The sequence below is a fragment of the Entelurus aequoreus genome, linkage group LG20, assembly GCF_033978785.1.
Source record: "Entelurus aequoreus isolate RoL-2023_Sb linkage group LG20, RoL_Eaeq_v1.1, whole genome shotgun sequence".
Classification (NCBI taxonomy): Eukaryota; Metazoa; Chordata; class Actinopteri; order Syngnathiformes; family Syngnathidae; genus Entelurus; species Entelurus aequoreus.
This window is the reverse complement of record NC_084750.1, coordinates 1869097-1896315: the sequence shown is the minus strand read 5'-3', so window position 1 is coordinate 1896315 and position 27219 is coordinate 1869097. Positions and strand designations below refer to the sequence as shown.

Genomic DNA, 27219 nt, shown 5'->3' with positions numbered 1-27219 from the left:
TCAAGAAAGACCACTACAATTGAGCAATATTTTGCACTATTATACAATTTAATAAATCAGAAACTGATGACATAGTGCTGTATTTTACTTCTTTATCTCCTTTTTTCAACCAAAAATGCTTTGCTCTGATTAGGGGGTACTTGAATTAAAAAAATGTTCACAGGGGGTACATCACTGAAAAAAGGTTGAGAACCACTGCATTAAACCATATACAATTGTATTTACAGTCTACAAAGTATGTTAAATTACCATCTAAACATCACAACATGCCACAAATTCAGTCGGCCATTTTTAATATTCCGCTCCGAATATCTTCTGCAATTTTTTGTAGATTCTACATCACTGTAGTAACACTTCTGCACTCTAACCATATTATTAGATCAGTCTTACTGGAAATACTCAAAAATGTGAAAGAGATGTGCTGTTTATCATTCACAATCCTTATGTAAGACATGAACACATATGCTTGGCTTTTTTATGCATTCTAAGTCGTAAGTAAATAGCTAACAATTGAGTCAACAGATGGAGGGTCCTCTGTTGCGTTCATCAAAATATCTATCGGTATCTGTTAATTTTACTGTTGATAACCGATTTTGCTTACGTTAAATTACTATGAAAAAACCGATATATTGTTAACCTGTCTACAAAAAATATATATAATTTACGGTAGAACACCAACAGCTGTGGTTGACAGGAATTCACTCTAAAACATTTTGGGGCCAATTTTAGTGTTGCCAATCAGCCTATCCCCAAGTGCATGTCTTTAGAGGTGGCAGGAAGCCAGAGTACTCAGAGAGAACCCATGCAGTCACAGGGAGAACATGCAAACTTCACACAGAATGACACCAAGCCCGGGAATCAAACCCAGAACATTCTCACTGTGAGGAACTATGGCGTTTTAGTGCTGCACTTACACCAATATTAGTACCAGGCAATCGTTCTGTTGCAGCTCCGCCGTGCAGCGGAACAGCGCGGACTTTTACGAGATCTCGCGAATCCGCGCATTATCACGTGATAAGGGAAGTAATAATAAAGCGAACCACAAAACGTTTATTCTGTCCTACCAGAGGAGGAGAAGCAAATAAACTCGGTACTGTCTCCATAAACCACTTTTTTTTTTGCAGCAAGCAACAACCCGACAGTAAGATCATCCCTGGCGAGCGTATCACACAACCAGTCCTCTGCTTCCCCGGTCTCTCTATCAGCTGATATTTGACATAGGCCCCCATAATCCCCATTTAGCTGCCCGGCATATGCCTATACATGATTCTTTCATTTTGGACCTCCAGAATCAGCATTTCCTCATCCATGTGTTTTAACAAGATGAAATTAAGTCTTAAAACCTTTGACAAGTTGACTTCATGTCCGTCGCCGACCATTTGGACATTTCAAAGTGTAAAATACAGTTCGCCTTGAAGACGGAGTAAACCAAATACTTTATTTTGTTTTTGTGCATGACTTCCTGTCCAACTTTAGCAAATTTTAGATAATTCCAACGGATTTGTTGCGCTGTCCGGCAAAAACAGAAACTATGCGTGTATTTAGTGCTGGAATGGGCGGCAAATCGACACAATGATTTGAATAAACACAGAAAGAGTCCGTTCGCGTGTGCCGGTCCACAACCGTGCCGCATTCAGTGGAAAATCGGGTACGAGCCCAGGACTGCCGGAGTCCAAAGAGAGGTGATGTTCACGGGGCACCCCTTCATGCACACAGACCTCGTCCTTCAAATCAATATTCATACTTTATATTTTAGTTGTGATTTCTCTCATACTTATTTTAAGTTACCATACCAAGAAACAAATGTTTCCTCATTAACAATAGTGCTTCCTGACAATATGTTGTCTTCCAACATTTTTGCCTCCTGTTTTCATTTTGTTTAAAAGATTGTTTGTGTGTGTGTGTGTGTGTGTGTCTTTGCGTCTATGTACAACACTTTTAGCAATGTAACGAATAGGAACGTAGATCTCTTTGTGATGGATGAGAATGGGAAGAGACGTGTGTTGTGGAGTTGAAAGGTGATTGGAATGTTGCCGGGAAAAAGAGCGAGACACGGAGATTGAGCCCGTTGTATGAGGACGTTGCGTGTTGTGAAATAAAGAAAGACCAACTAGGAATCTGTCTAAGCTGCCATTACTTGGGACGTTACAATATTGACGGACCGCAAAGCATGGGAACGGTCCGCAGTGTTGACGTTACGTATTTTGTGAGTAATTATTTGGCGTGCAGCCGTGACTCTCTGGTTGTTTTAAAGATCAACTTTCTACTGATTGCTAGTTGGGCACGACACCCGGTCCATGTATACATGTATGTCTATTCTCGTCCCCAGTTACGTAAGTAACGTAACAAGTGCAGGACTCTTTTCACGGACAACCCTGGCTCTCATGAGGTCACCTACCTAGGTTCCATTCTAGAGGCTAACCTTTCCTGTGATAAAATGGCAACCAAGGTAATCAAAAAGGTTAACCAAAGAACGAGATTTCTCTACAGAATCTCCTCTCTGGTCAACAAAAGCACCATGAGGATTCTGGCGGGAACTCTCGTTCAACCCTTTTTCGATTACGCATGCACCTCCTGGTACCCTAGCACCTCCAAAACCCTCAAATCTAAACTCCAAACATCCCAGAACAAGCTAGTCAGGTTACTTCTAAACCTCCACCCCAGATCCCACCTCACTCCTACCCACTTCTCCAAAGTGGGCTGGCTCAAGGTGGAGGACAGGGTTAAACAACTTGCAGTGAGCCTAGTCTATAAAATCCACTACACCTCCCTGATACCGAAGTACATGTCAAACTACTTCCTTAACGTAAATGACCGCCATAACCACAACACCAGGGGGAGCTCCACTAACCACGTTAAACCCAGATTCCGAACTAACAAAGGTCTTAACTCATTCTCTTTCTATGCCACATCAAGGTGGAATGTGCTCCCAACAGGTATAAAAGAAAGGGCATCTCTATCCTTCTTCAAAACCGCAATAAAAGTTCACCTCCAGGCAGCTACAACCCTAAACTAACACCCTCCCCGGATTGCTAATAATCAAATGTAAACAATCAAATGCAGATACTTTTTCTTATGCCTTCTGATACCTCTCTCTCTCTCTCTCTCTCTCTCTCTCTCTCTCTCTCTCTCTCTCTCTCTCTCTCTCTCTCTCTCTCTCTCTCTCTCTCTCTATGTCCACTACTTGCTGTCCATATCCTACCCCCCCACACCCCCCCCCTCCACACCCCTGATTGTAAATAATGTAAATAATTCAATGTGATTATCTTGTGTGATGACTGTATTATGATGATAGTATATATCTGATAGTATATATCTGTATCATGAATCAATTTAAGTGGACCCCGACTTAAACAAGTTGAAAAACTTATTCGGGTGTCACCATTTAGTGGTCAATTGTACGGAATATGTACTTCACTGTGCAACCTACTAATAAAAGTTTCAATCAATCAATCAATCATGTCGTTTTAATGACAAAAATCCTCAACTGATTTCTAGTTCGGCGCGATACCCGTGTTATGTGTCTGCACTCAATTGACCTAAAGATTCACAGCTGAATCTTATCAACTGGAGGGACTGTAACCGACGTAACCAAACCGGCCACCTCTCGAACCGTATATCGGTTCGCATCGGTTTTTCGTTAACAACCCTATTAATGAATAAGGTAATGGCAAAGCCAGACGTATAGACAAATATGGATTACCTCCCAGGGTTGCAAGGTTCCAGGAGTCTTGCAGTGTTTGCTGCTGCAGACGGAGGCCACAGCTTTAGCAATGGCACTCACAGCCATCTCCACACTCAAGATTAAGCCTGTGTTAGTTTTTTCTTTGATGTTCTTCACAACTTCAGACGCCTGGTCTGTGTTTCCAGAGACTCCTCCTTTATTTGTCTCCTTGAAGAGTTTTTCCAAGTAGGTGTTATTCTGTGTGCTGTTGTAACCGCTCGTCTCCAGCAGGCTTAGGTACTCGTCGAAAGATGAGGTATCTCCAGTTTTGAAGTTGAAGCCCACAACGTCTCCGATGTCTTCAAGGTCTGAAATATCCCGCAAGGAGGACCAACTATCGCTGGCAATCCACACTCTTCTCATATCCTTGACGCCTGGACCGCTCTTCTCCATCTGCTTCCTCAGCTCCTTGAAGAGCTTTTCCATTTGTTTTGATTTTGCAAAGGACACAATCACCTTTGCCTTTTGATTTTGGGAGATGGTTCTGGCAACTTGTTCGATAGCAGAGTCTTCAGCCCCACCTTTACCAGAATGGGGAAGGATGGCTTTGAATGCTAAACAGATCCCAATGTCCGACGCTTTGGATGCAAAGGACTCGAGCGCTGAGCGGCCGTAAGCGCCATCCGCAATGATAATTCCCACCCAGCTCCAACCGTTGTCGCTGATAAGCCTGACCATGGCAGCTATCTGGTGCTCGTCGCCAGGAATCGTCCTCATGAAGCTTGGGAATCTGTGCTTGTTACCCAACGACGTCGCTGATGATGAATAGCTTATCTACAGAAAAGAAAATACATACCTTGTTGATTAGGCATGCCATGAAAATTAGCAAAACCCTTAACCTTATCACCCACATCCCATCACTGTAACAGATAGTGTGACAATATGGACAAGGCGCGCAATGACAACAACAATATTGCGAACTGTGCCAGACAACTTTTATGAGTTCATGGTCTGATCAAGCAGGCAGCAGAGACATAATAAAGTAGGTCACATGCTGATTCAACATGGCCGACAACACAGAGCTGACTATTACTGGAAGGGTTAGAAGGGCTGCAAAGTACGATTTATACTATAACTATATGGGTGTGTAGAAAATCATATCAATAATAAATATTAAAGTTTTTGGAAAATGCCTTAAACTACATATTTTTAAATACAATGTTTTTATGATTATATTATTGTTGAGTTTTGTTTGACACTGTCATAAAATTATCAATTGAAATATGTTTACTGTTGTCGTTACAGTAATTTAAAGGGTCATTTTATGATATTTTCTACATTTAAAGACTACATGTCTCCCACCCAATGTTTGAATTTCCATCTAGACCCATTAAGTACGTATTTAATTATAAAGCTAACGTTCCGCTTACCTCGTATACAATAATACTGGTAATTATAACAACTCCTCTATTGTTCAATCAATGCACTCTAACAATGTCAATCAAAACTCAACTATATATATATTTTTTCATTCTATCCATCCATCCATCCATTTTCTACCGCTTATTCCCTTCGGGGTCGTGGGGGGCGCTGGAGCCTATCTCAGCTACAATCAGGCGGAAGGCGAGGTACACCCTGGACAAGTCGCCACCTCATCGCAGGAACAAACTAATTTGTCACATGTCAAAAAGGCTGCTCTGTCTTAGATGTACTTATGAGTAGACCTATGATTACATGTATGTTTACATATATGATTAGATGTATGTTTACATATATGATTAGATGTATGATTACATATATGATTAGACCTGTGAATCGATGTATGATTAGATATATATTATTAGATGTATGTTTAGATGTATGATTAGACCTATGATTAGATGTATGTTTAGATGTATGGACAAAAAGGTCGTCATTATTGTCCTGTGTCGGTGATTGAGGGAAAAATAAACACTTGTTCTATTTGTGGACTGAATAAGTGAATGGCAAACACAATACAGGGGCAATATTTGAACAAAGTCATATTGAGTCCAAAGTCAGAACTTACTTGAGGAATCATGTCAAGGCTCAGTAGCCTGGCAACGGCGATGGACATTTCGGAAAAAGAAGCGCCGATGACGGCAACGACCGGTTGCTGGCATGTGGGGGCGCACTCGGCCTGCTGGACCAAGTCAGCCGTGGCCTTGAGACCTGTGCTGACGTCTCTGCAGGAGTCATGGATCCGATAGCCCAGTGTGACGTTAACATCCCTCAGTAAAGGGGATTTATTCACCACCTCGATGGCGTTGATCATAGACAGAACCAGTCCTACGCTGCCGTCTTTCAATCTGTGTGAACAAAATAGGAATGATTATTTACAGGCAGGGGTGTCAAATAGTAATCACTTGAAGTCTTTGCTAACTCGACAGAAATATATATGATTAAACTAGTAAAAGAAACCGCTTTGGTCCCTGTATTGATCCCTGGGGTACACCGCAAACATGATCTTCAAAATGTACACACATATACAGTACAGGCTGAATCATTTTGAGTAAGATTGTATATATTAAATGTATGAAAGATACTTTTATTTAATGGTTTTGGACAAAAAAGATACCAATTGGGAATGCACCATTTCGCGCAAATGATGAACATGAGTTTTACGCAAATTGTCGCTAATGGTCATTATCACCAACTAAATGTGTCAGTTGTTGCAATTTCATTCATTTCAAGGGAAAATATGACAGAAATGACAACAAACGCGTACAATATATTCTACTCATGTATTATGTAATCACATATTTATTTTAATATATTACTTCAAAAAAGTATTAATTCAAAAAAGCGGTTATTCATCCTCTACTCAAAAGACCTAACCTCGATCCTGACCTCATGGTAAACTACCGGCCGGTGTCCCACCTTCCGTTTATCTCGAAAATCCTCGAAAAAATTGTTGCACAGCAGCTAAATGAACACTTAGCGTCTAACAATCTCTGTGAACCTTTTCAATCCGGTTTCAGGGCAGATCACTCTACGGAGACAGCCCTCGCAAAAATGACTAATGATCTATTGCTAACGATGGATTCTGATGCTTCATCTATGTTGCTGCTTCTTGATCTTAGCGCCGCTTTCGATACCGTCGATCATAATATTTTATTAGAGTGTATCAAAACACGTATTGGTATGTCAGACTTAGCCTTGTCATGGTTTAACTCTTATCTTACTGACAGAATGCAGTGCGTCTCCCATAACAATGTGACCTCGGACTATGTTAAGATAACGTGCGGAGTCCCCCAGAGTTCGGTTCTTGGCCCTGCACTCTTTAGTATTTACATGCTGCCGCTGGGTGACATCATACGCAAATACGGTGTTAGCTTTCACTGTTATGCTGATGACACCCAACTCTACATGCCCCTAAAGCTGACCAACACGCCGTATTGTAGTCAGCTGGAGGCGTGTCTTAATGAAATTAAACAATGGATGTCCGCTAACTTTTTGCAACTCAACGCTAAGAAAACGGAAATGCTGATTATCGGTCCTGCTCAACACCGACATCTATTTAATAATACCACTTTAACATTTGACAACCAAACAATTACACAAGCCGACTCGGTAAAGAATCTGGGTATTATTTTCGACCCAACTCTCTCGTTTGAGTCACACATTAAGAGTGTTACTAAAACGGCTTTCTTTCATCTCCGTAATATCGCTAAAATTTGTTCCATTTTGTCCACTAGCGACGCTGAGATCATTATTCATGCGTTCGTTACGTCTCGTCTCGATTACTGTAACGTATTATTTTCGGGTCTCCCTATGTCTACCATTAAAAGATTACATTTGGTACAAAATGCAGCTGCTAGCCTCTTGACAAGAACAAGAAAGTTTGATCATATTACGCCTGTACTGGCTCACCTGCATTGGCTTCCTGTGCACTTAAGATGTGACTTTAAGGTTTTACTACTTACGTATAAAATACTACACGGTCTAGCTCCATCCTATCTTGCTGACTGTATTGTACCATATGTCCCGGCAAGAAATCTGCGTTCAAAGAACTCTGGCTTATTAGTGATTCCCAGAGCCCAAAAAAAGTCTGCGGGCTATAGAGCGTTTTCTGTTCGGGCTCCAGTACTATGGAATGCCCTCCCGGTAAAAGTTAGAGATGCTACCTCAGTAGAAGCATTTAAGTCCCATCTTAAAACTCATTTGTATACTCTAGCCTTTAAATAGACCCCCCTTTTTTAGACCAGTTGATCTGCCGTTTTCTTTTCTCCTTTGCCCCCTCGCCGGGTTATTCCGGTTCCGGTGACCATGGATGAGATGCTGACTGTCCAGAGTTGGGACCCGGGATGGACCGCTCGCCTGTGCATCGGTTGGGGACGTCTCTGCGCTACTGACCTGTCTCCGCTCGGGATGGTCTCCTGCTGGCCCCACTATGGACTGGACTCTCACTGTTATGTGGATCCACTAGGGACTGTACTTAGAGGGGGGGTTACCCACATATGCGGTCCCCTCCAAGGTTTCTCATAGTCATTCACATCGACGTCCCTTGTGTGGGCTCTGTGCCGAGGGTATCCATTGATTATTGTTTTGTTTCATTCCCTTCCTTCATCAGTGAATGAAATGTATTTGTAAGCTTTATATACAGTATGTTGCTGCATATTGTCTATTCCTGTTGACTTTACAGTAAAACAACTATAACAATAAAGACATATTTTACAGTAAAACAACTATAACAATAAAGACATATATATATATATATATATATATATATATATATATATATATATATATATATATATACTGCGATGAGGTGGCGACTTGTCCAGGGTGTACCCCGCCTTCCGCCCGATTGTAGCTGAGATAGGCTCCAGCGCCCCCCGCGACCCCGAAGGGAATACACAAGAGGCTATATCGTCCCTACAAGCCTGTTTCGCAGGTTTCCATGCTTGTCAGGGGATTTTATATATCAAATATAAAATATATATATAAAATCCCCTGACGAGGTGATTTTTATATATAATATATTATATATATAATATATATATATGTATATATATATATATATATAATACAGCTGAAAACCAGATTGATCACATCTGCATTAGCCGGAAATTCAGGCGCTCACTGCTTGATGTCAGAGTGAGAAGAGGAGCTGACGCTGCATCTGACCACCACCTAGTCACAGCAAGATTCCAGTTGAAATTGAAATGCATGAAACCAAGAGGAAGGAAGATCAAATTCAACATACAACAATTCCAAGATACAGGCACTTTGGAACTATACCAAGTCACATTACACAACCGGTTTCAAGCACTACAGGACCAGACAACACAAGCACCAGGAACTGTAGAAGGGATTTGGGAAGGTTTGAAGTCCACATGGAGGGAGACCTGTGCAGAAGTGGTAGGGAGAAAAAAGTCCACAAACAAACCTTGGCTATCCACAGAAACCCACAAGAAAGTGAGTGAGAGAAGGGAGAAAAAGGAGGTAGTTAACAGATGCAGAACTAGAGCAGGAAAGGCAGCAGCACAAAGAGAATATGAAGTAGTAAACAAGGATGTGAAGAAGCGTGTCAGAAGGGACAAGAAGAAGTACATCGAGGATCTAGCACCGCAGGCAGAGGAAGCAGCAGGGAAGAACAATCTGAAAGAACTCTATCTAACCACAAAAAAACTCACCGGCAAATTTAAACAAGCCCAAATGCATATTAAAGACACAAATGGTACACTCCTCACAACCAAGGAAGATCAACTCCAGAGATGGACTGATCACTTTCAAGACCTACTCAACAGAGAGCCCCCTCAAGTGACTGCAGATATTCCACCAGCTCCAATCATGCTTGAAATAAACTGCAACCCCCCCACCAAACTGGAAATCAGGAAGGCCATCAAAGCCTTGAGAGCAGGAAAGGCAGAAGGGCCAGATGAGCTACCAGCAGAAGCTCTCAAAGCAGATATCGAAACATCCTCCAGCATGCTTTTCCATCTTATGCAAGCTATCTGGGAGGAAGAAAAAGTCCCATCAGACTGGAGAGATGGCAACATCATAAAGATTCCCAAGAAAGGAGACCTCAGGGAGTGTACAAACTACAGGGGAATTATGCTCCTCTCAACGCCAGAGAAGGTGCTTAACCACATACTACTAGAAAGGATGCGGAAATTGGTCGATGCACAACTGAGGGAAAACCAGGCTGGTTTCAGAAATGGAAGATCTTGTGCTGACCAAATTGGGGGGAGGAGCTGGACGAAGTGGCTGGGGAGAGGGAAGTCTGGGCCTCCCTGCTTAGGCTGCTGCCCCCGCGACCCGACCTCGGATAAGCGGAAAAAGATGGATGGATGGATGGCATATGAAAAGTACTCACAGCGCTTTACTTTTTCCACATTGTGTTATGTTACAGCCTTATTCCAAAATGGAATCATTCATTGTTGTCCTCAATTTTCTACACACAATACCCCATAACGACAATGTGAAAAAGTTATTTTATCATTTTTTTTGCAAATGCATTGAAAATTAAAAACAAAGAAAACACATGTACATAAGTATTGACGGCCTTTACCATGAAGCTCAAAAGTGAGATCAGGTGCTTCCTGTTTCAAATGATCCTCCTTGAGTCCACCTGGGGTAAATTCAGTTGGTTGGAAAGGCACACACCAGTCTATATATAAGGTCCCACGCTTGACAGTGCACGGCAGAGCACAAACCAAGCATGAAGTCCAAAGAATCGTATGTAGGAATCTAGGACAGGATTGTCTCCAGGTAGAAATCTGGGGAACGGTACAGAAAAATATCTGCTGCATTGAAGGCCCCAATGAGCACAGTGGCCTCCATCATCCATAATGGAAGAAGTTTGGAACCACCAGGACTCTCGATGGTCCCTCTGTCAGAGCTACAGCATTCCTCTGTGGAGAGAGGAGAACCTTCCAACAATCAGGCTTGTATAGTAGAGTGGCCAGACAGAGGCCATTTCTTAGTGAAACGTTTGCCCAAATGCCCCTGAAAGACTCTCAGACCATGAGAAACTGAGTTCTCTGGTCTGATGAGACAAAGATTGAAGACCGGGCATCATGTTTGGAGAAAACAAGGCATCGCTCATCACCAGGCCAATACCATCCCAGTGAAGCATGGTGGTGGCAGCATCATGCTGTGGGGACGCTTTTTAGTGGCAGGAACTGGCAGACTGGTCAGAATAGAGGAAAAGATGAATGCAGCAATGTACAGAGACATCCTGGAGGAAAACCAAGACTTCCCATCCAACCTGATGGAGCTTAAGATGTGCTGCAAAGCGGAATGGTTGAAAGTACCTAAAGATAGGTGTGCCAAGCTTGTGGCATCATGTTCAAAAAGACTTGAGACTGGAATTGCTGCCAAAAGTGCATCAACTAAGTATTGAGCAAAGGCTGTGAATACTTACATACTTGTGATTTTTAATACATTTGCAAAAACTTTTTCACGTTGTCATTATGGGGTATTGTGTGTACAATGTTGAGTACAAAAATGAATTGATTCCATTTTGGAAAAAGGCTGTAATATAACAATGTGGAAAATACCTTCTGCGTGTACTGTAGGAGTCCAGTGAGAGGATACTGGTGTGGTTTTTGTTTTACAAATTCAGGAAATAATTCCTTGGACACAGGAGGACTTTGGGGACAAAAAGAAATAAGGATTTAAATGAGTAATCGATGGTAGTTTTTGATTTTGTTTAGTAATTGTGTATAATTGACTTTGTGTCGTAATAAAAGAGAATAAGGAACTTATTTAAATGTGGTGGTGATATTGTGACGACATCACCATAAATACATTTGAATAATTAAAGACTCATTGAAAGATTTTCTTTTGAAAAAAGTTTATTTTATGTGTTTACACATTGTGTAAAAAAACTAAACTTTATTTTATTTTATGATTATTATTTCTTTCTTTAGTGGATGTGTCTTTTGATGTAAAGCTTGTTCTAGAAACTTCAGCTGCACCTATTATTATTATTATTATTATTATTATTATTATTATTATTATTGTTATTACAAGATGTATGTCCTGTATATGTTTACAATTTTGTCCAGGATTCATCCAAACTCTTAATAATAAAAATCACAGAAGCTGTAAAAACATCAAATGAATATGCCAGCCATAATAATTATATAAAGTACAGGAGGACTGTAACTTTAAGGTTTGGCAATGGAAACATTTGTTTGATGCCAAATTCCCATGCTTCTGTTTTAATTTTCACTTTTGCATTATATAATTATAACGTGCATCAAACTTTCTCCAGAACAATATGTGCACAACGCCTACAACGCCTATCATTTCTGTAATTACTAGCTGTCATATTTTTGACGGCCGGAGTTTGTTATTACTTTTCAAACATACTGAATGAACTCTGTCTAATTCTGTCTTTTCCACGCAACATGAACATAATATTGATAAGCCAGCAGGCACAAGACATTGATACAACGTTGATTATACGTACATGCCCTTTAAAAGTGACTTAGACACAGCGTTGCAAAATAGTTGTATTTGTAAATTGATACAATGTTGATGTCCAACGTTGGATCCATGTTGTTGGTTGGGAAATGACGAAAATTCTATGTCAGAACCCAACTTTGAATAAACGTTGTCAATAAGCATGTTGTTTCAACGTTAAGTTTGAGGTGTAGAATATTAGTTGGGAAATGACCAAATTTCAATGATCAAATCAACATCAGAACCCAACATTGAATAAACATTGTCAAAAAGCTTGTTGTTTCAACGTTAAGTTTGAGTTGTAGAATATTAGTTGGGAAATGACCAAAATTCAATGGTCAAATCATTGTCAGAACCCGACATTGAATAAACATTGTCAAAAAGCATGTTGTTTCAACTTTGTATTTGTGTTGTAGAATATTAGTTGGGAAATGGCCAAAATTCAATGATCAAATCAATGTCAGAACCCATCCATCCATCCATTTTCTACCGCTTGTCCCAACATTGAATAAACGTTGTCAAAAAGCATGTTGTTTCAACATTAGGTTTGAGTTGTAGACTATTAGTTTGGAAATGACCAAATTTCAATGGTCAAATCAATGTCAGAACCCAACATTGAATAAACATTGTCAAAAAGCATGTTGTTACAAAGTTAAGTTTGAGTTGTAGAATATTAGTTGGGAGATGACCACAAATCAATAATCAAATCAATGTCAGAACTCAACTTTGAATAAACGTCCTTACAAAGCATGTTTCAACGTTAGGTTTGAGTTGCAAATTCAACAAGTTCTAAACGTTGTTTCAGTGTTTTATGCCTGCTGGGAACCTCTACCAACAGCTGTATGTACCACGACTGAGATAAACAAACGTGATGTGAGAGTTCCGGTAACGTCACCAAGCTGAATGGCAGCTTAGAGTAACAGCTCCCTCGTGAGAAAAGTTATTTCGCCCCGTTAGACCGTAAAGTGCCAAAGTTTCAGATAATCTCTGAATAAACAAAAGGGGCAAGAATGGGGAAAACTAGAGGAAATCGAGCAAATATCGGTGCAGAACCTGTAAATGAGGAAAGCTCTGTGTTCGCGAACAGCTCACCTGTAAAGCTACAAGATGGCGGTGCTAATGCTAACCTTCGCTCAAAGGAGGCGGACGCCGAAGGGTTAGTCCAAGTTCTGGAGGAGATTCGGGACTTCCGAAAGGACATAAAAGAACAGCTGAGCGATATTAAATCCGAGCTCACCAACATTAAACAACAAATAACAGACACAGAGGAGCGAATTGAGAAGGTGGAGGACCGGATTCAAAACGTGGAGTATGTGTTGGACAACATGATAAAAGTCATTAATCAGCAAGAAAACAAACTAATCGACTATGAAGGGAGATCCCGACGCGAGAACTTGAGGATATACAATGTTCCCGAAGGAGCCGAGGAACCGTCCATTCCAGAGTTTGTGGAAAAACTGCTGCGGGACATGTTGGAGATCCCCGTAACTACGCAACTCGACATCGAAGGGGCGCACCGCGCGTTCGCGCCAAGACCCGCCGGAGACAGAGAAGACAAGTCGCGGTCAATAATAGTCAAATTCCTCCGCTACAGGATGAAAGAAGATGTCATGCGTAAAGCCTGGGGAAAGAAGAAGATTTTTCTGAACGGGAGACTAATATACTTTGACCAGGATTACCCCCCAGCAGTCCTGCAAAAGAGGAAAGAATATGCTGAAGCCAAGCGAGTGTTAAAGCAAAGAAATATCCGCTTCCAGACTCCGTTCCCGGCCAAATTACGAGTGTTTTATGAGGACGGCACGCAGCTGTACCGGACAGCAAAGGAGGCGACAAAAGACATGAAGGACAGAGGACTGCCAGTCAGCGTGATTACGCCGAGGGAGAGCCTGCTGGATCAGCTGTTCCGCTCCGCCTGGGAGATCATGGGAGGAAGGAGCCGGGAGGGGACAGGTGAGGAGCCAGAGAAAAGCATCAAGGAGAGACTGCAAGCCTTCAGAAGATAATCATCGCCTTCTCCGGAGGACCTGTTAATTTTGACTGACTTCTTAAAGTGTTGGTAAGATGAACAGAACCAAACAGGTGACTTTAAATTCCTTCTATGACATTTGCGTTTATATAATAACCCCAGCGAGATGAGAAAAAATACAAATGAGGGATGTATCTATGTAATGAACAGAGATTTTTTTTTCTCTTTCTACCAAGTGCCATAATGGGGGCCCTCAGCCCATAGTTGAGAGAGGATTTCCCCCACAGCTAGACGTTTTATCTAGCTTAACTCAGGGTCATCTATTAGAGACCCCTGCCTTGGAACTACACTTTTCTTTTTTCTTCTGTTCTTTTTAAAAAAAATTTAGTTATTTTGCTTTGTTTTATTTGCTATTTCAATTTTTTCGTTATGGGAGTAGACTTGCTAGGTTTTATTTTGAATATTTTATTGGTATACTTACAAGTAAATACATATGGTTAGTGACAAAGTAAAATGTGTATCGTTTAATGTTAATGGGCTACTGAACCCAATTAAACGCAATAAAATATTATCAAAGGTGAGGACAGAACAAGCCCACATAGTATATTTACAGGAGACCCATTTAACTGACAAGGAGCATGTAAAACTAAAGAGAATGGGCTTCACTCATTTGTTTTTTTCGTCATATAAATTAGGACATAGGAGAGGAGTTGCAATTCTCATCTCAAAAAAGCTACATTTTGAAAAAGTACTGGAATTTGGTGATAAGGAGGGTAGATTTATTTTAGTAAAGGGAAAGATAGATGGGAACCCAATCACCTTACTGAATGTCTATGCACCCCCTGGGAGTGATATTAATTTATTCCAAAAAATCACCAATATTATGGTAACGGAAACCGAAGGTTTTTTGATTTGTGGTGGGGATTTAAATATATATCTACAGCCAAAATTGGACTCATCTAGTACAAAAATACATAACGTTAAACCCCTTTATAAGAAAGTAAACACACTTTTTGAGGAAGTAGGCTTAATTGACATATGGCGAGACTTTTTTCCAGACAGAAGGGATTATACTTATTTCTCTGCGCCACACTGTCTTTATACAAGAATAGATTATTTTCTAACATTCGGAAAGGATAAAGATAAAATATGTACCTGTGAAATTGGGACGATAGATTTAAAGGCCTACTGAAACCCACTACTACCGACCACGCAGTCTGATAGTTTATATATCAATGATGAAATCTTAACATTATAACACATGCCAATACGGCCGGGTTAACTTATAAAGTGACATTTTAAATTTGACGCTAAACTTCCGGTTCGAAACGCCTCTGAGGATGACGTATGCGCGTGACGTAGACCGGCGAACACGGGTATGCCTTCCACATTGAAGCCAATACGAAAAAGCTCTGTTTTCATTTCATAATTCCACAGTATTCTGGACATCTGTGTTCGTGAATCTGTTGCAATCATGTTCATTGCATTATGGAGAAGGAAGCTGAGCAAGCAAAGAAGAAAGTTGTCGGTGCGAAATGGACGTATTTTTCGAACGTAGTCAGCAACAACAGTACACAGCCGGCGCTTCTTTGTTTACATTCCCGAAAGATGCAGTCAAGATGGAAGAACTCGGATAACAGAGACTCTAACCAGGAGGACTTTTGACTTCGATACACAGACGCCTGTAGAGAACTGGGACAACACAGACTCTTACCAGGATTACTTTGATTTGGATGACAAAGACGCAGACGTGCTACTGTGAGTATGCAGCTTTGGCTTCTAAACATTTGATCGCTTGACCGTATGTGCGCAACTTTTTTTTGCGTATGTACGTAACTTTTTTAAAATATATAAGCTTTATGAACCTTGGGTTAGGTGAACGGTCTTTTGGGCTGAGTGATTGTGTGTGTTGATCAGGTGTTTGAATTGTATTGGCGTGTTCTATGGAGCTAGGAGCTAGCATAGGAGCTAGGAGCTAGCATAACAAACACGCAGGTGTTTTTATGCAGGATTAATTTGTGGCATATTAAATATAAGCCTGGTTGTGTTGTGGCTAATAGAGTATATATATGTCTTGTGTTTATTTACTGTTGTAGTCATTCCCAGCTGAATATCAGGTACCGTGAGTATGCAGCCTTGGCTGCTAAACATTTGATAGCTTGACCGTATGTGCGCGTCACGTACGTAACTTTTTTAAAATATATAAGCTTTATGAACCTTGGGTTAGGTGAACGGTCTTTTGGGCTGAGTGATTGTGTGTGTTGATCAGGTGTTTGAATTGTATTGGCGTGTTCTATGGAGCTAGGAGCTAGCAGAGGAGCTAGGAGCTAGCGTAACAAACACGCAGGTGTTTTTATGCAGGATTAATTTGTGGCATATTAAATATAAGCCTGGTTGTGTTGTGGCTAATAGAGTATATATATGTCTTGTGTTTATTTACTGTTGTAGTCATTCCCAGCTGAATATCAGGTCACCCCGGCTCTCACAGCATCTTCCCTATCGGAATAGCTTCAACTCCCCACTAGTCCTTCACTTGCACTTTACTCATCCACAAATCTTTCATCCTCGCTCAAATTAATGGGGAAATTGTCGCTTTCTCGGTCCGAATCTCTCTCACTTCATGCGGCCATCATTGTAAACAATAGGGAACTTTGCGTATATGTTCAACTGACTACGTCACGCTACTTCCGGTAGGGGCAAGCCTTTTTTTTATCAGATACCAAAAGTTGCAATCTTTATCGTCGTTGTTCTATACTAAATCCTTTCAGCAAAAATATGGCAATATCGCGAAATGATCAAGTATGACACATAGAATAGATCTGCTATCCCCGTTTAAATAAAAAAAATTCATTTCAGTAGGCCTTTAAGTGACCATGCACCTATATACCTATCTATTGACTTTAATCTGAGGGCAAAAAAGAATACATGGAAACTAAACTCAAGTCTGCTGAATGACCTATCATTTAAAACACAAATTAAATCTGAAATTAATCTCTTCTTGGAGTTCAATGACACAGGAGAGGTTTCGCCTCCCATGTTATGGGATACCCTGAAGGCTGTTTTAAGAGGGAAAATTATAGCAATATCTTCCTTTAAGAAAAAAAATGAGAATACAAAATCAAATGACTTAATAAAAAAACTAAAAGAATTAGAAAGAAAACACAAACTAGATTTGGCACAGGATACATTAATGGAAATAAGAAATACTAGGAATGAAATTAACAGTTTGGCCACACAAGAAATAAAAAAAAATCTAATGTTCTTGAAACAGAGACACTATGAAAGTGGCTCTAAGTCTATGAAAATATTGGCCTGGAAACTAAAAAAAAAGATAGCGGAAAACACAATTCATAAAATCAGGGATCCAAGAACAAAAGAGATAAAAACTAAACCAAACGAAATTCAGGAAGCCTTCGAACATTTTTATAAAACATTATACTCTGAGGTCTGTAGTAGGAGCATAACCCAAATTGACAGCTTCCTGAACTCCCTGGATTTACCTATTTTAGATGAAAAACAAAACCAAACAATATCTGCAGAAATAACTGAAAATGAATTAAAAGTTGCAATTAATAGGCTTAAACTAAGTAAATTGCCAGGATCAGACGGTTACACGGCAGAGTGGTATAAGAAATTTAAAAAAGAATTAATACCTGTTTTACTCCCCACATTGAATTGGGTCTTAAAAAAGGCACAAACGCCACTTAGTTGGAGAGAGGCAATTATCTCAGCTATACCAAAAGAAGGCAAGGATATAATTGAATGTGGATCTTACAGGCCAATATCGGTCCTCAATGTAGATTATAAATTATTTACTTCCATTATGGCCAAACGATTAGAAAATGTCTTACCTTATATTGATACATAATGATCAAACAGGTTTTATACATCAACGACAAACACAAGACAATATAAGAAAGACACTACATATTATGGATCATATACAAAGAAAAAACATTGAAGCAATTGTTATAAGTGTGGATGCTGAAAAGGCCTTTGATTCGGTTAATTGGAATTTTCTTTACAGAGTTCTACATAAATTCGGCTTTCAGGATACAATCATTAAAACTATACAGGCACTATATAACAATCCTACTGCTAGGATTAAAGTCAATGGATATTTATCAAACAGTTTTACCCTAAAAAGGGGCTCTAGACTGGGATGTGCATGGTCACCATTACTCTTTGCATTATATCTGGAGCCATTAGCTCAGTCTATTAGACAAAATGAAGATATTAAGGGAATCATGATTAAAGGAAGAGAGTATAAATTGGCCTGCTATGCGGATGACATTTTGGTCTACATCGGACACCTAACATACTCGCTCCCTAAATTAATGCAATCATTTGAACTGTATGGTCAACTATCAGGATATAAAATCAATATAGGTAAAACCCATCTACTCTCATATAATTATAACCCACCAGGGGAAATCAGAAGTAGTTACCCTTTGATATGGCAAACAGAGTCTTTTAAATACCTGGGCATTAATTTGCCAAAAGATCTAACAAAATTATCAGAATACAATTATCTACCCATACATAAAAAAATAAAAGATGACATAGCAAGATGGAACTTAATTCCTTTTTTTAGCCTTAGCTCTAGAATTGATTCCATCAAAATGAATGTACTGCCAAGATTGCTGTACCTATTTCAAACCCTGCCAATAGAGATTAACCAAAACCAATTCAATGAATGGGACAAAATGCTATCAAGGTATATATGGCAAAGTAAAAGGCCAAGAGTTCGTCTCAAAACTTTACAATTGGTCAAACAAAAGGGAGGATGGGGTTTACCTTGCTTCCGAGATTATTATTTTGCAGCCCAGATGAGAGCAGTGATATGCTGATGCAACCCGTCATACATTGCTCAATGGAAAATTATTGAAGAAGAAATGCCCTCCATCCCCATACAAGCAATCCTGGCGGATAGCAATTTACAGACCCACATAAATAACACTGATAACCCATGGGTGAAATGGACCCTTAAAGTGTGGAAAATGATTATAAAGGAATACAAACTCGAGAGTGATATTGCAGTTCTTAAATGGTGTGCCTATGATACAGAGTTTACACCTAATAAATTAGACTCAAGATTTAAGGACTGGATATCTAAGGGTATAACAGCTTTATGTAGTGTAATGAAAGATGAAAAAATGTATAGTTTTGAAACTATTAAAAGGACATATATATTAGAAAACCAAGACTTCTATCGATATTTGCAGTTGCGACATTTTGTTAATATGAAGGTGAAAAGTGTCACAAAGACGAGTATATGTTTGATTTGGACATTTAGGGCAGACAACAGATGTAAGATGTATGTGAATATGATGTAATGGATAGGAATGTCTGATGCTGGATGTCAATAAAAATAAAATGAAAAAAAAAGAGATAAACAAACGTTAAAAAAAATTGTTCTGTCTACAAAACAGGAAGAGTATGAATCTTACTTGCGACATGAATATTCCTGAGGAGCAAAGGAATCTTCACTTCTATTCACTTTGCGATGGATGGGGAATATTCCTCCGATGACTACATCTCCCATGGCAGTGGCTCCCGGTGCTTTGATGTCGTTTTGCCAGGCGTTCCCTTTGCTTAGAAGAATAGAGACTAAGATGATGAATAAATTCGAGGTCATGGTGTCTTCTGGTTGAAGAAACTTTCTGTGAGTCTGTGCTTCTTTACTTCAGGCAGACTGTCTGAGCATCTTTGCTGAAGCCAGGAGAAGAAGGCGTCCTCCGGTCTCCTTTTGCGAGCAGGCCCCGCCCCCTGGCAGCGTGACTCATGTTTTATCAACATATTTCTTGTTGAGCATAAACATGCTTTCTTCAGGTGCGGCGAGTCACTACAGAGGCGGTACCTCCTCCAAAGTCACATTTGTCACGCTCGTTGCTCATCAAAAACACAACAAACTCCAGTTCGATGCTCATCAGCTCACTTCAGACAAAACCTCTGCCAAGGAGTCCAAACAAAAACCGCAGTGCTTCATTGTTTTGTTCCTCACTTTGTCAACACAAACTTTCCAAACGTTCGCCATCTTGTTTGTCAACTTTGTGTGGTTATTTTTTCTGTGTCTCAGTCCACGTAAGAAGTGCATGAACAAAGAGTCCAACGCCATGCTGACTCAGTCTCCCGACATTGGTTTTACCCAGCACTTGGGGTCAAAGAAGGTTGCGAATGCCAGCATTTCCACCCAGAAGGTGGTTATGGTTTTAATACGTTTGGAACATACGGTTACAGTTACAATAAGGTACACCAGTTTCTTTTTACGACATGTCTGAAAAGGAGCAGGGAGAAGCAGAGCTTATTCCATTTCTAACACATTTGTTTGTTCACTTCCTCTGCTCAATAATTCCAATTAAATAATCAATAAGGTTCACGTGGATAGATTTTTATTCACATTAAGAGATGAATACAATTATCAGACTTTTGATCAAGTTCAAGATGCTTATCAGGATTTTTATTGTACTTGAACACTGAGGTTGAGCACGTTTTTAAAGTGGATCATTTTACTACTTAATTCATTAATCCATTCCACATTCTGATATGCTAAAAGTTTTAAGTGATGTACGTGGGTACAAATGTTTAGAGGGTCCTGTTATGCAGTGTTGTTTTTGACAACCATCTTACATTTAGTCTTAGTCTTTTGGACTAAAATGCTTATTAGTTTTAGTCACATTTTAGTCACTTTTATATGTGATAGTTTTAGTCAACGAAAACTCAAAAGGGTTTTAGTCTAGTTTTAGTCGATGAAAAGTCAAAAAGGTTTTAGTCCAAAAAAAAAGAATACAAAGTATAATATAAGTATAGTCTTTTAACAAATTAATTTAGGTCAATAAGTATTGGAGATTGCTGTTGGGCAGTGTCACATAAGTTGTGAAAATAGCAGCAGATTTATAAGTTCAACCCATTGTAAGCTTGCAGATCTGCTATTTTCACAAATAATAAAGGAATGGTTTTAGACATATAAGGTTTCCACCCAGCAGCAAATGTATGATCCAAGGATTGTGTATTACACACAGATAAAGTGGTAACAGTGGAATCAAAGTTCATTACTCCAAAAAAGCCAAAAAACAAAAACATTCTACTTCAGCAATTGTGGCTTTATTTCTCAGAATTTGTTAAAGTACAATGAACATAAACATGCCCAAAATATGAGTGATGGTGTCAGAGTTTGCTGGATACGAACCCCAAGGTGCAGAGATGATGGCAGGCGTTGTGTGAGAAAACATGATTTAATTCAAATACTATGGCAAAACACAAACAAAAGGGAACAAACAAAAGGCGCGTGTAACAGAGGTAATTTATGATCTCAATTGCTTACTGTCTTACTACTCTTCTTATTTTAATGTCATTTTATTTTAATGTCATCTTATCTCATTTATTATATTTACACATTATGTAATGTGACTCTTTATTTTGCAAATGTTATTATTCTAAGTTTAGTACTGTAATTTCCTATTTTTTTTATGGTCACTGAACGTCACATGTCCCAGCAGACTTCCAGGCTGAGGCCCGTATGTGTAGTCAGTCTGCTATCTTCCATGTGACGGTAAGTTGTGCTCTCTGGCGCCCCGTGAATTAGCTTTCAGCAAACTTATTAGCAGGCTAGCTGTGTTGCTGAAGGCTTAAAGGAGACACATTTATGTTAAGTTTTGTTTTATTTCTGTGCAGGTTTAGAATGTATAGAGAAGGCTGATTGAAGACTCTTTATGACTGATTTTACCAGGCATTGTGTGTTTTTTTTATCATGTGATTAATATGTTAGTCAGTCTGCTATCTTCCATGTGACGGTTTAGAATGTATAGAGAAGGCTGATTGAAGACTCTTTATGACTGTTTTTACCAGAATAAACCCTGTTTGAGCCAGAAGAAAGACTGGGTGTCACCTTTTGGGGAAAAACACAACGCAAAGGAGTACTACATCGCTACACGCGCACAAGGCGGAGAACAAACTAGGCTATAAACTAAAATAGCACAAAGGCTACACTATGGACAAGAAACAAAAAACACTTACTGTGACACGAAGGAACTGTGACTAAAGCGGAGTGGACAAAAGTAGACGGAGCTACAACGACAAATTGGTAGCCGGTAAGTGACAAGTGACAATTATTCTAATGACATTCAGGTAGACACTATAATGACAATGATCCAGCAGTGACTGGAGGGCAGGAGAGGTATAAATAGGCAGCTGGCTGACTGACACCAGGTGTGGCCAGGTGCCAATCAACCACAGCTGAGGGGACAAAGCACTCAGGGAACAAACAGGAAACTGAATCAAAATAAGAGTGCTGACAGGAAATAAAGACATGAAACTAAGACAAACGCAGAGGAAAACTAAAACTTGATCAAACTGTCAGGGACAACCCTGACAGATGGATGAGGAACACATATGCTCAACTTGGCCATGTCTGCCAGTGCAATTACAACAGATATCATACAACCCCACTCTCTTTAATTTGTGCAAACCATGTAATAAAATAATCAATTAATTCCTGATTCCTTAATGGGGCTGCACAAGGTCACTTGTGGCTTTTAGGCTAAAGCTAGCAGACTCTACGTATAACAGTAACTTGACCCGTTTAAGATATCAAGTTACGTGCTGACAGAGCGTACTCACAAAGAGATAACCACACCGTCACTGAATGTAAACATGGCTAAACATGCTGCTAAAGTAACACACACATAATGAATTGACGTTAGCGTAACAAAAGCTAACTTTAGCCTGAAGTTAGCAGCCCATTTGCGCCAGGAGTATGTGGAAAACGTGCTAATGTATTAGCTTACTATGACATTTATCGATTATGTTAACAGCATTTGTAACTTACCTTCGAAAAAATATCCTTGTGGCGAGCCTTAAGGTGCCGCTTAAGGTTGGTCGTATTTTTTCCGCATATTTTGTGGCCACATTTGTCACCGTCTTCCTTCACAATACACTCAGTTTTATTATCTGCTGGGTTATATTTAAAATACACCCATATGTCGTCTCTACGTTTGCGACCACCGAGCCCCTGTGTTGAAACTGCCTCTGCCATCACGGTCCATTGCCTGATGAGTAACAACAGTCTGACGTGTTGAGCACGTTGTGCACTGCACGCCAGTTGGTGGGCGTGGTTTTAATTGACACACACGTGTAACCTATACGTGCAACAAATCAATGCAATAAATATGGGGTTTTATGGGCTAAGAACCAAAAGACTAGGGTTTCGACTTGGAGAGAGGAGGCAAAGCTCAAATTGCAGCTTGGTTGAGATCGTGTATTAAACAATTTGTGAGGGACAGCAGATATATACACACAATAAGTTGAATGGCCATTCAACAGGAAAGTAATCTGGAAAACAACAGTGACTATATACATATATACAATTCTAATATCAGTAATTAATGTAAGAAAAAGACCAAGAAGACAAAGAAAAAGACCAAAAAGACAAAGAAAAAGACCAAGAAGACAAAGAAAAAGACCAAGAAAACAAAGAAAAATACCAAAAAAACAAAGAAAAAGACCAAAAAGACAAAGAAAAAGACCAAGAAGACAAAGAAAAACACCAAGGAAAAGACGATGAAGATGAAGAGCGTGACTGCTCGCCGTCTGTTCGCTGTTGCAAAAAAGCTAAGTATCGCTCTATCTGTGTGCTTTTAACTGTTCTACAGCTTTCTCTATCACTTCTCAAACATATTTAGTGGTACTATTTAACTTGCAAATCACCCGATCTCTGTCCCACCACCCTTTCCTCAGCTAGCTAGCTGCTAAGCTAGCGCGGAGAAAGGCAGCGCCTACTCCCGCAGACCGCGACCACTTCCCTGAGGACAGCAGGAACTTCACTCGGTGACAGAAAACACTGTGAGTAATGGCTTCCTGCGCGTCTTGCACCATACTCACGGAGAGGTTGGCTCTGCTAGAGGGCCGTGTCCGCCAGTTAGAGCAGAGTAATGTCGTAACTTTAGATGTTGCGGACACATCTGCTAGCGTTAGCTGTAGCGAGCTAACTAGCCCAGCTTGTAGCAGTCCTAAGCGGCCTACAAGCTACGGTGTACCGGTTGAGACGCATAATAGATTTAGCTCTTTAGCTAGTCCTACACCCCAGTCTACTGGGCACCACACCTTAGTCATAGGGGACTCCATCACCCGAAACATAAAGCTTAGCAAACCAGCCACAATAAAGTGTATCCCCGGGGCCAGAGCACCTGACATTGAAGCTAATCTTAGGGAGCTAACTCGCAACAGGCCTAGTAAACACGTACGACAGGCTAATCGCACCACTAATTATGCGAATATAATTGTACACGTTGGCTCCAATGACACTAGAATGAGACAGTCAGAGATTACAAAGAGAAACATAGCCAGGACTTGTGATCTCGCCAGAAAGATGTCCAGGCATCGAGTAATTGTCTCTGGCCCCCTGCCTGCGAGAGGCAATGATGAGAGGTATAGCAGATTAGTCTCGCTTAACAAGTGGCTGGCTAGCTACTGTAGGCAGCAGGGACTAACGTTTATTGATAACTGGCCCTCTTCCTGGGGCAAACCAGGCTTGCTGATGAGAGACGGCCTTCACCCTAACCAGGAAGGCGCCATCATCCTGTCTAGAAACATAGACTACTATTTAAGTCTCACTTGACTGACTACACTAGAGCAAGCCCGGTCACAGGCAATTACAATGTCTGTTAGTCCGGGTGAGGAGTCAGTTAAGCTAGAACTAGCCAGCGCCAGGCTGGATAATCCATGTACGCATAGCAATTCTCTTAGAATAATACACAATTCACATAATGTTTTTTCTGTTGTGTCTGTGTCAGAGGTGGACATGCATTCTACTGAGGTGGCAAATTATGATATGTCCAGTCTATTGCAGCACCAAGCAAACAATCGGAAAATTCCCGTCATATCAATTCCTAGATATGGTCGAAACTATTTAAAGTGCACTACGCATAATAAACGCAACATTGTTAATATTGCCACTACGGATAATCTTAACAAAAACTCGTCAAAACAGCCCAATACCTATAATATGGGCTTTTTAAACATAAGATCATTGTCTCCCAAGGCGTTATTGGTTAATGAGGTCATTAGAGACAACAATCTTAACGTCATTGGTCTTAGCGAAACCTGGCTCAAACCGGACGAATTTTTTGCGCTCAATGAGGCATCTCCTCCTAACTCAGGGGTCGGCAACCTTTACCACTCAAAGAGCCATTTTGGCAAGTTTCACAAATTAAAGAAAATAATGGGAGCCACAAAAAATAAATTTAAATTTAAAATGAAAAACAACGCCTACAAAGCTTAAATTGCTTTGTGCTATGTTAACCAGGGGTCTCAGACACACGCACCGGCACGCACCTTAATATGGAAATTTGATGTTCGCGCGGTCCGCGAGTTTTGAATGAATGGCGTTTGATAGCATCATACTTGCCAATCCTCTCATTATTTCCGGTCGACTCCCGAATATCAGGGCGTGATGGCACTGCTTTTGGAGCCCTCTACAGGCTGCCAAAACAGTGTGCCTGCTCGACCACATGTAGAATGCAGCTTCAGCTTGCTCACGCAAGTGACAGCAAGGGTACTACTTCAACAGCCACACAGCTTACACTGACGGTAGCCGTACAAAAACAACTTTAACACTGTTACGTTACAAATATGCGCCACACTTTGAACCCACACCAAAAAAGAATGACAAACACATTTCTGGAGAACATCTGCACTGTAACACAACATAAACACAACACAATAAATACCCAGAATCCCATGCAGCCCTAACTCTTCCGCTCAACCGACGCACGGAGGGGGGGGAGGGTTGATGTGTGTGGGGGGTTTGGTGGTAGCGGGGGTGTATAATCTAGACCGGAAGAGTTAGGGCTGCATGGGATTCTGGGTATTGGTTGTGTTGTGTTACACTACCGTCAGTGTAAGCTGTGTGGCTGATGAGTAAGTATGCTTTGCTGTCTCCTACGTGTGCAAGTAAAAGCCACATACAACATGTGCCCGGGTTGGCACGCTGTTAGTACATGCTGTAGAGGACAATTACTGCAGTGCATTTAGGGCACGCCCTTTATTTAGTGATTAGAGTGAAAATAGGATTATATTTGCTCTTGGAGATTTCTTAGACAGGCACTGAGATCCACAAGTCTCCTGGGAAATTCGGGGGGTCGGCAAGTATGCAGCTGAGCCGCATCAGAGTGGTGAAAGAGCCGCATGCGGCTCCGGAGCCGCGGGTTGCCGACCCCTGTCCTAACTATACGAATGCGCATGTTGCCCGTCCTCTTAAAAGGGGAGGGGGTGTCGCACTAATATACAATGAAAATTTCAACCTTACCCCTAACCTAAATAATAAATATAAATCGTTTGAGGTGCTTACTATGAGGTCTGTCACACCGCTACCTCTCGACCTGGCTGTTATCTACCGCCCCCCTGGGCCCTATTCGGACTTTATCAGTGAATTCTCAGAGTTCGTTGCTGATCTAGTGACGCACGCCGACAATATAATCATAATGGGGGACTTTAATATCCATATGAATACCCCATCGGACCCTCAGTGCGTGGCGCTCCAAACCATAATTGATAGCTGTGGTCTTACACAAATAATACATGAACCCACGCATCGCAACGGTAATACAATAGATCTAGTGCTTGTCAGGGGTGTCACCACCTCCAAAGTTATGATACTTCCATATACTAAAGTAATGTCCGATCATTACCTTATAAAATTTGAAGTTTTGACTCTTTGTCAACAAGCTAATAATAATAATAACTGCTATAGCGGCCGCAACATTAATGCTGCCACAACGATGACTCTTGCTGACCTACTGCCTTCGGTAATGGCACCATTCCCAAATTATGTCGGCTCTATTGATAACCTCACTAACAACTTTGACGATGCCTTGCGCGAAATTATTGATAGTATAGCACCGCTAAAGCAAAAAAGGGCCCCTAAAAGGCGCACCCCATGGTTTACAGAAGAAATTAGAGCTCATAAATTATCATGTAGAAAACTGGAACGCAAATGGCGCGCGACTAAACTTGAGGTTTTCCATCAAGCATGGAGTGATAGTTTAATAACTTATAAACGCATGCTTACCTTAGCTAAAGCTAAATACTACTCAAATCTCATCCGCCTCAACAAAAACGATCCTAAATTTCTGTTCAGTACAGTAGCATCGCTAAC

At 40.5% G+C, this 27219-nt stretch overlaps 1 protein-coding gene and 1 long non-coding RNA gene across 2 annotated transcripts in view; one reads left to right on the top strand and one right to left on the bottom strand.

Moving 5' to 3' along the window:
• gprc6a (G protein-coupled receptor, class C, group 6, member A) overlaps positions 1-19751 on the bottom strand; it is a 31526-nt gene extending 11775 nt beyond the window's left edge. The window contains exons 1-3 of the mRNA XM_062029156.1: positions 19517-19751; positions 5712-5991; positions 3704-4498 (exon numbers count right to left, since the gene is read on the bottom strand). Coding sequence (XP_061885140.1) covers positions 3704-4498; positions 5712-5991; positions 19517-19704 — 1263 coding nt within the window. The 5' untranslated portion in view covers positions 19705-19751. The remainder of the gene's footprint in view (positions 1-3703; positions 4499-5711; positions 5992-19516) is intronic.
• LOC133635830 (uncharacterized) overlaps positions 1-27219 on the top strand; it is a 159028-nt gene that overhangs the window by 49497 nt on the left and 82312 nt on the right. The window lies entirely within an intron of this gene.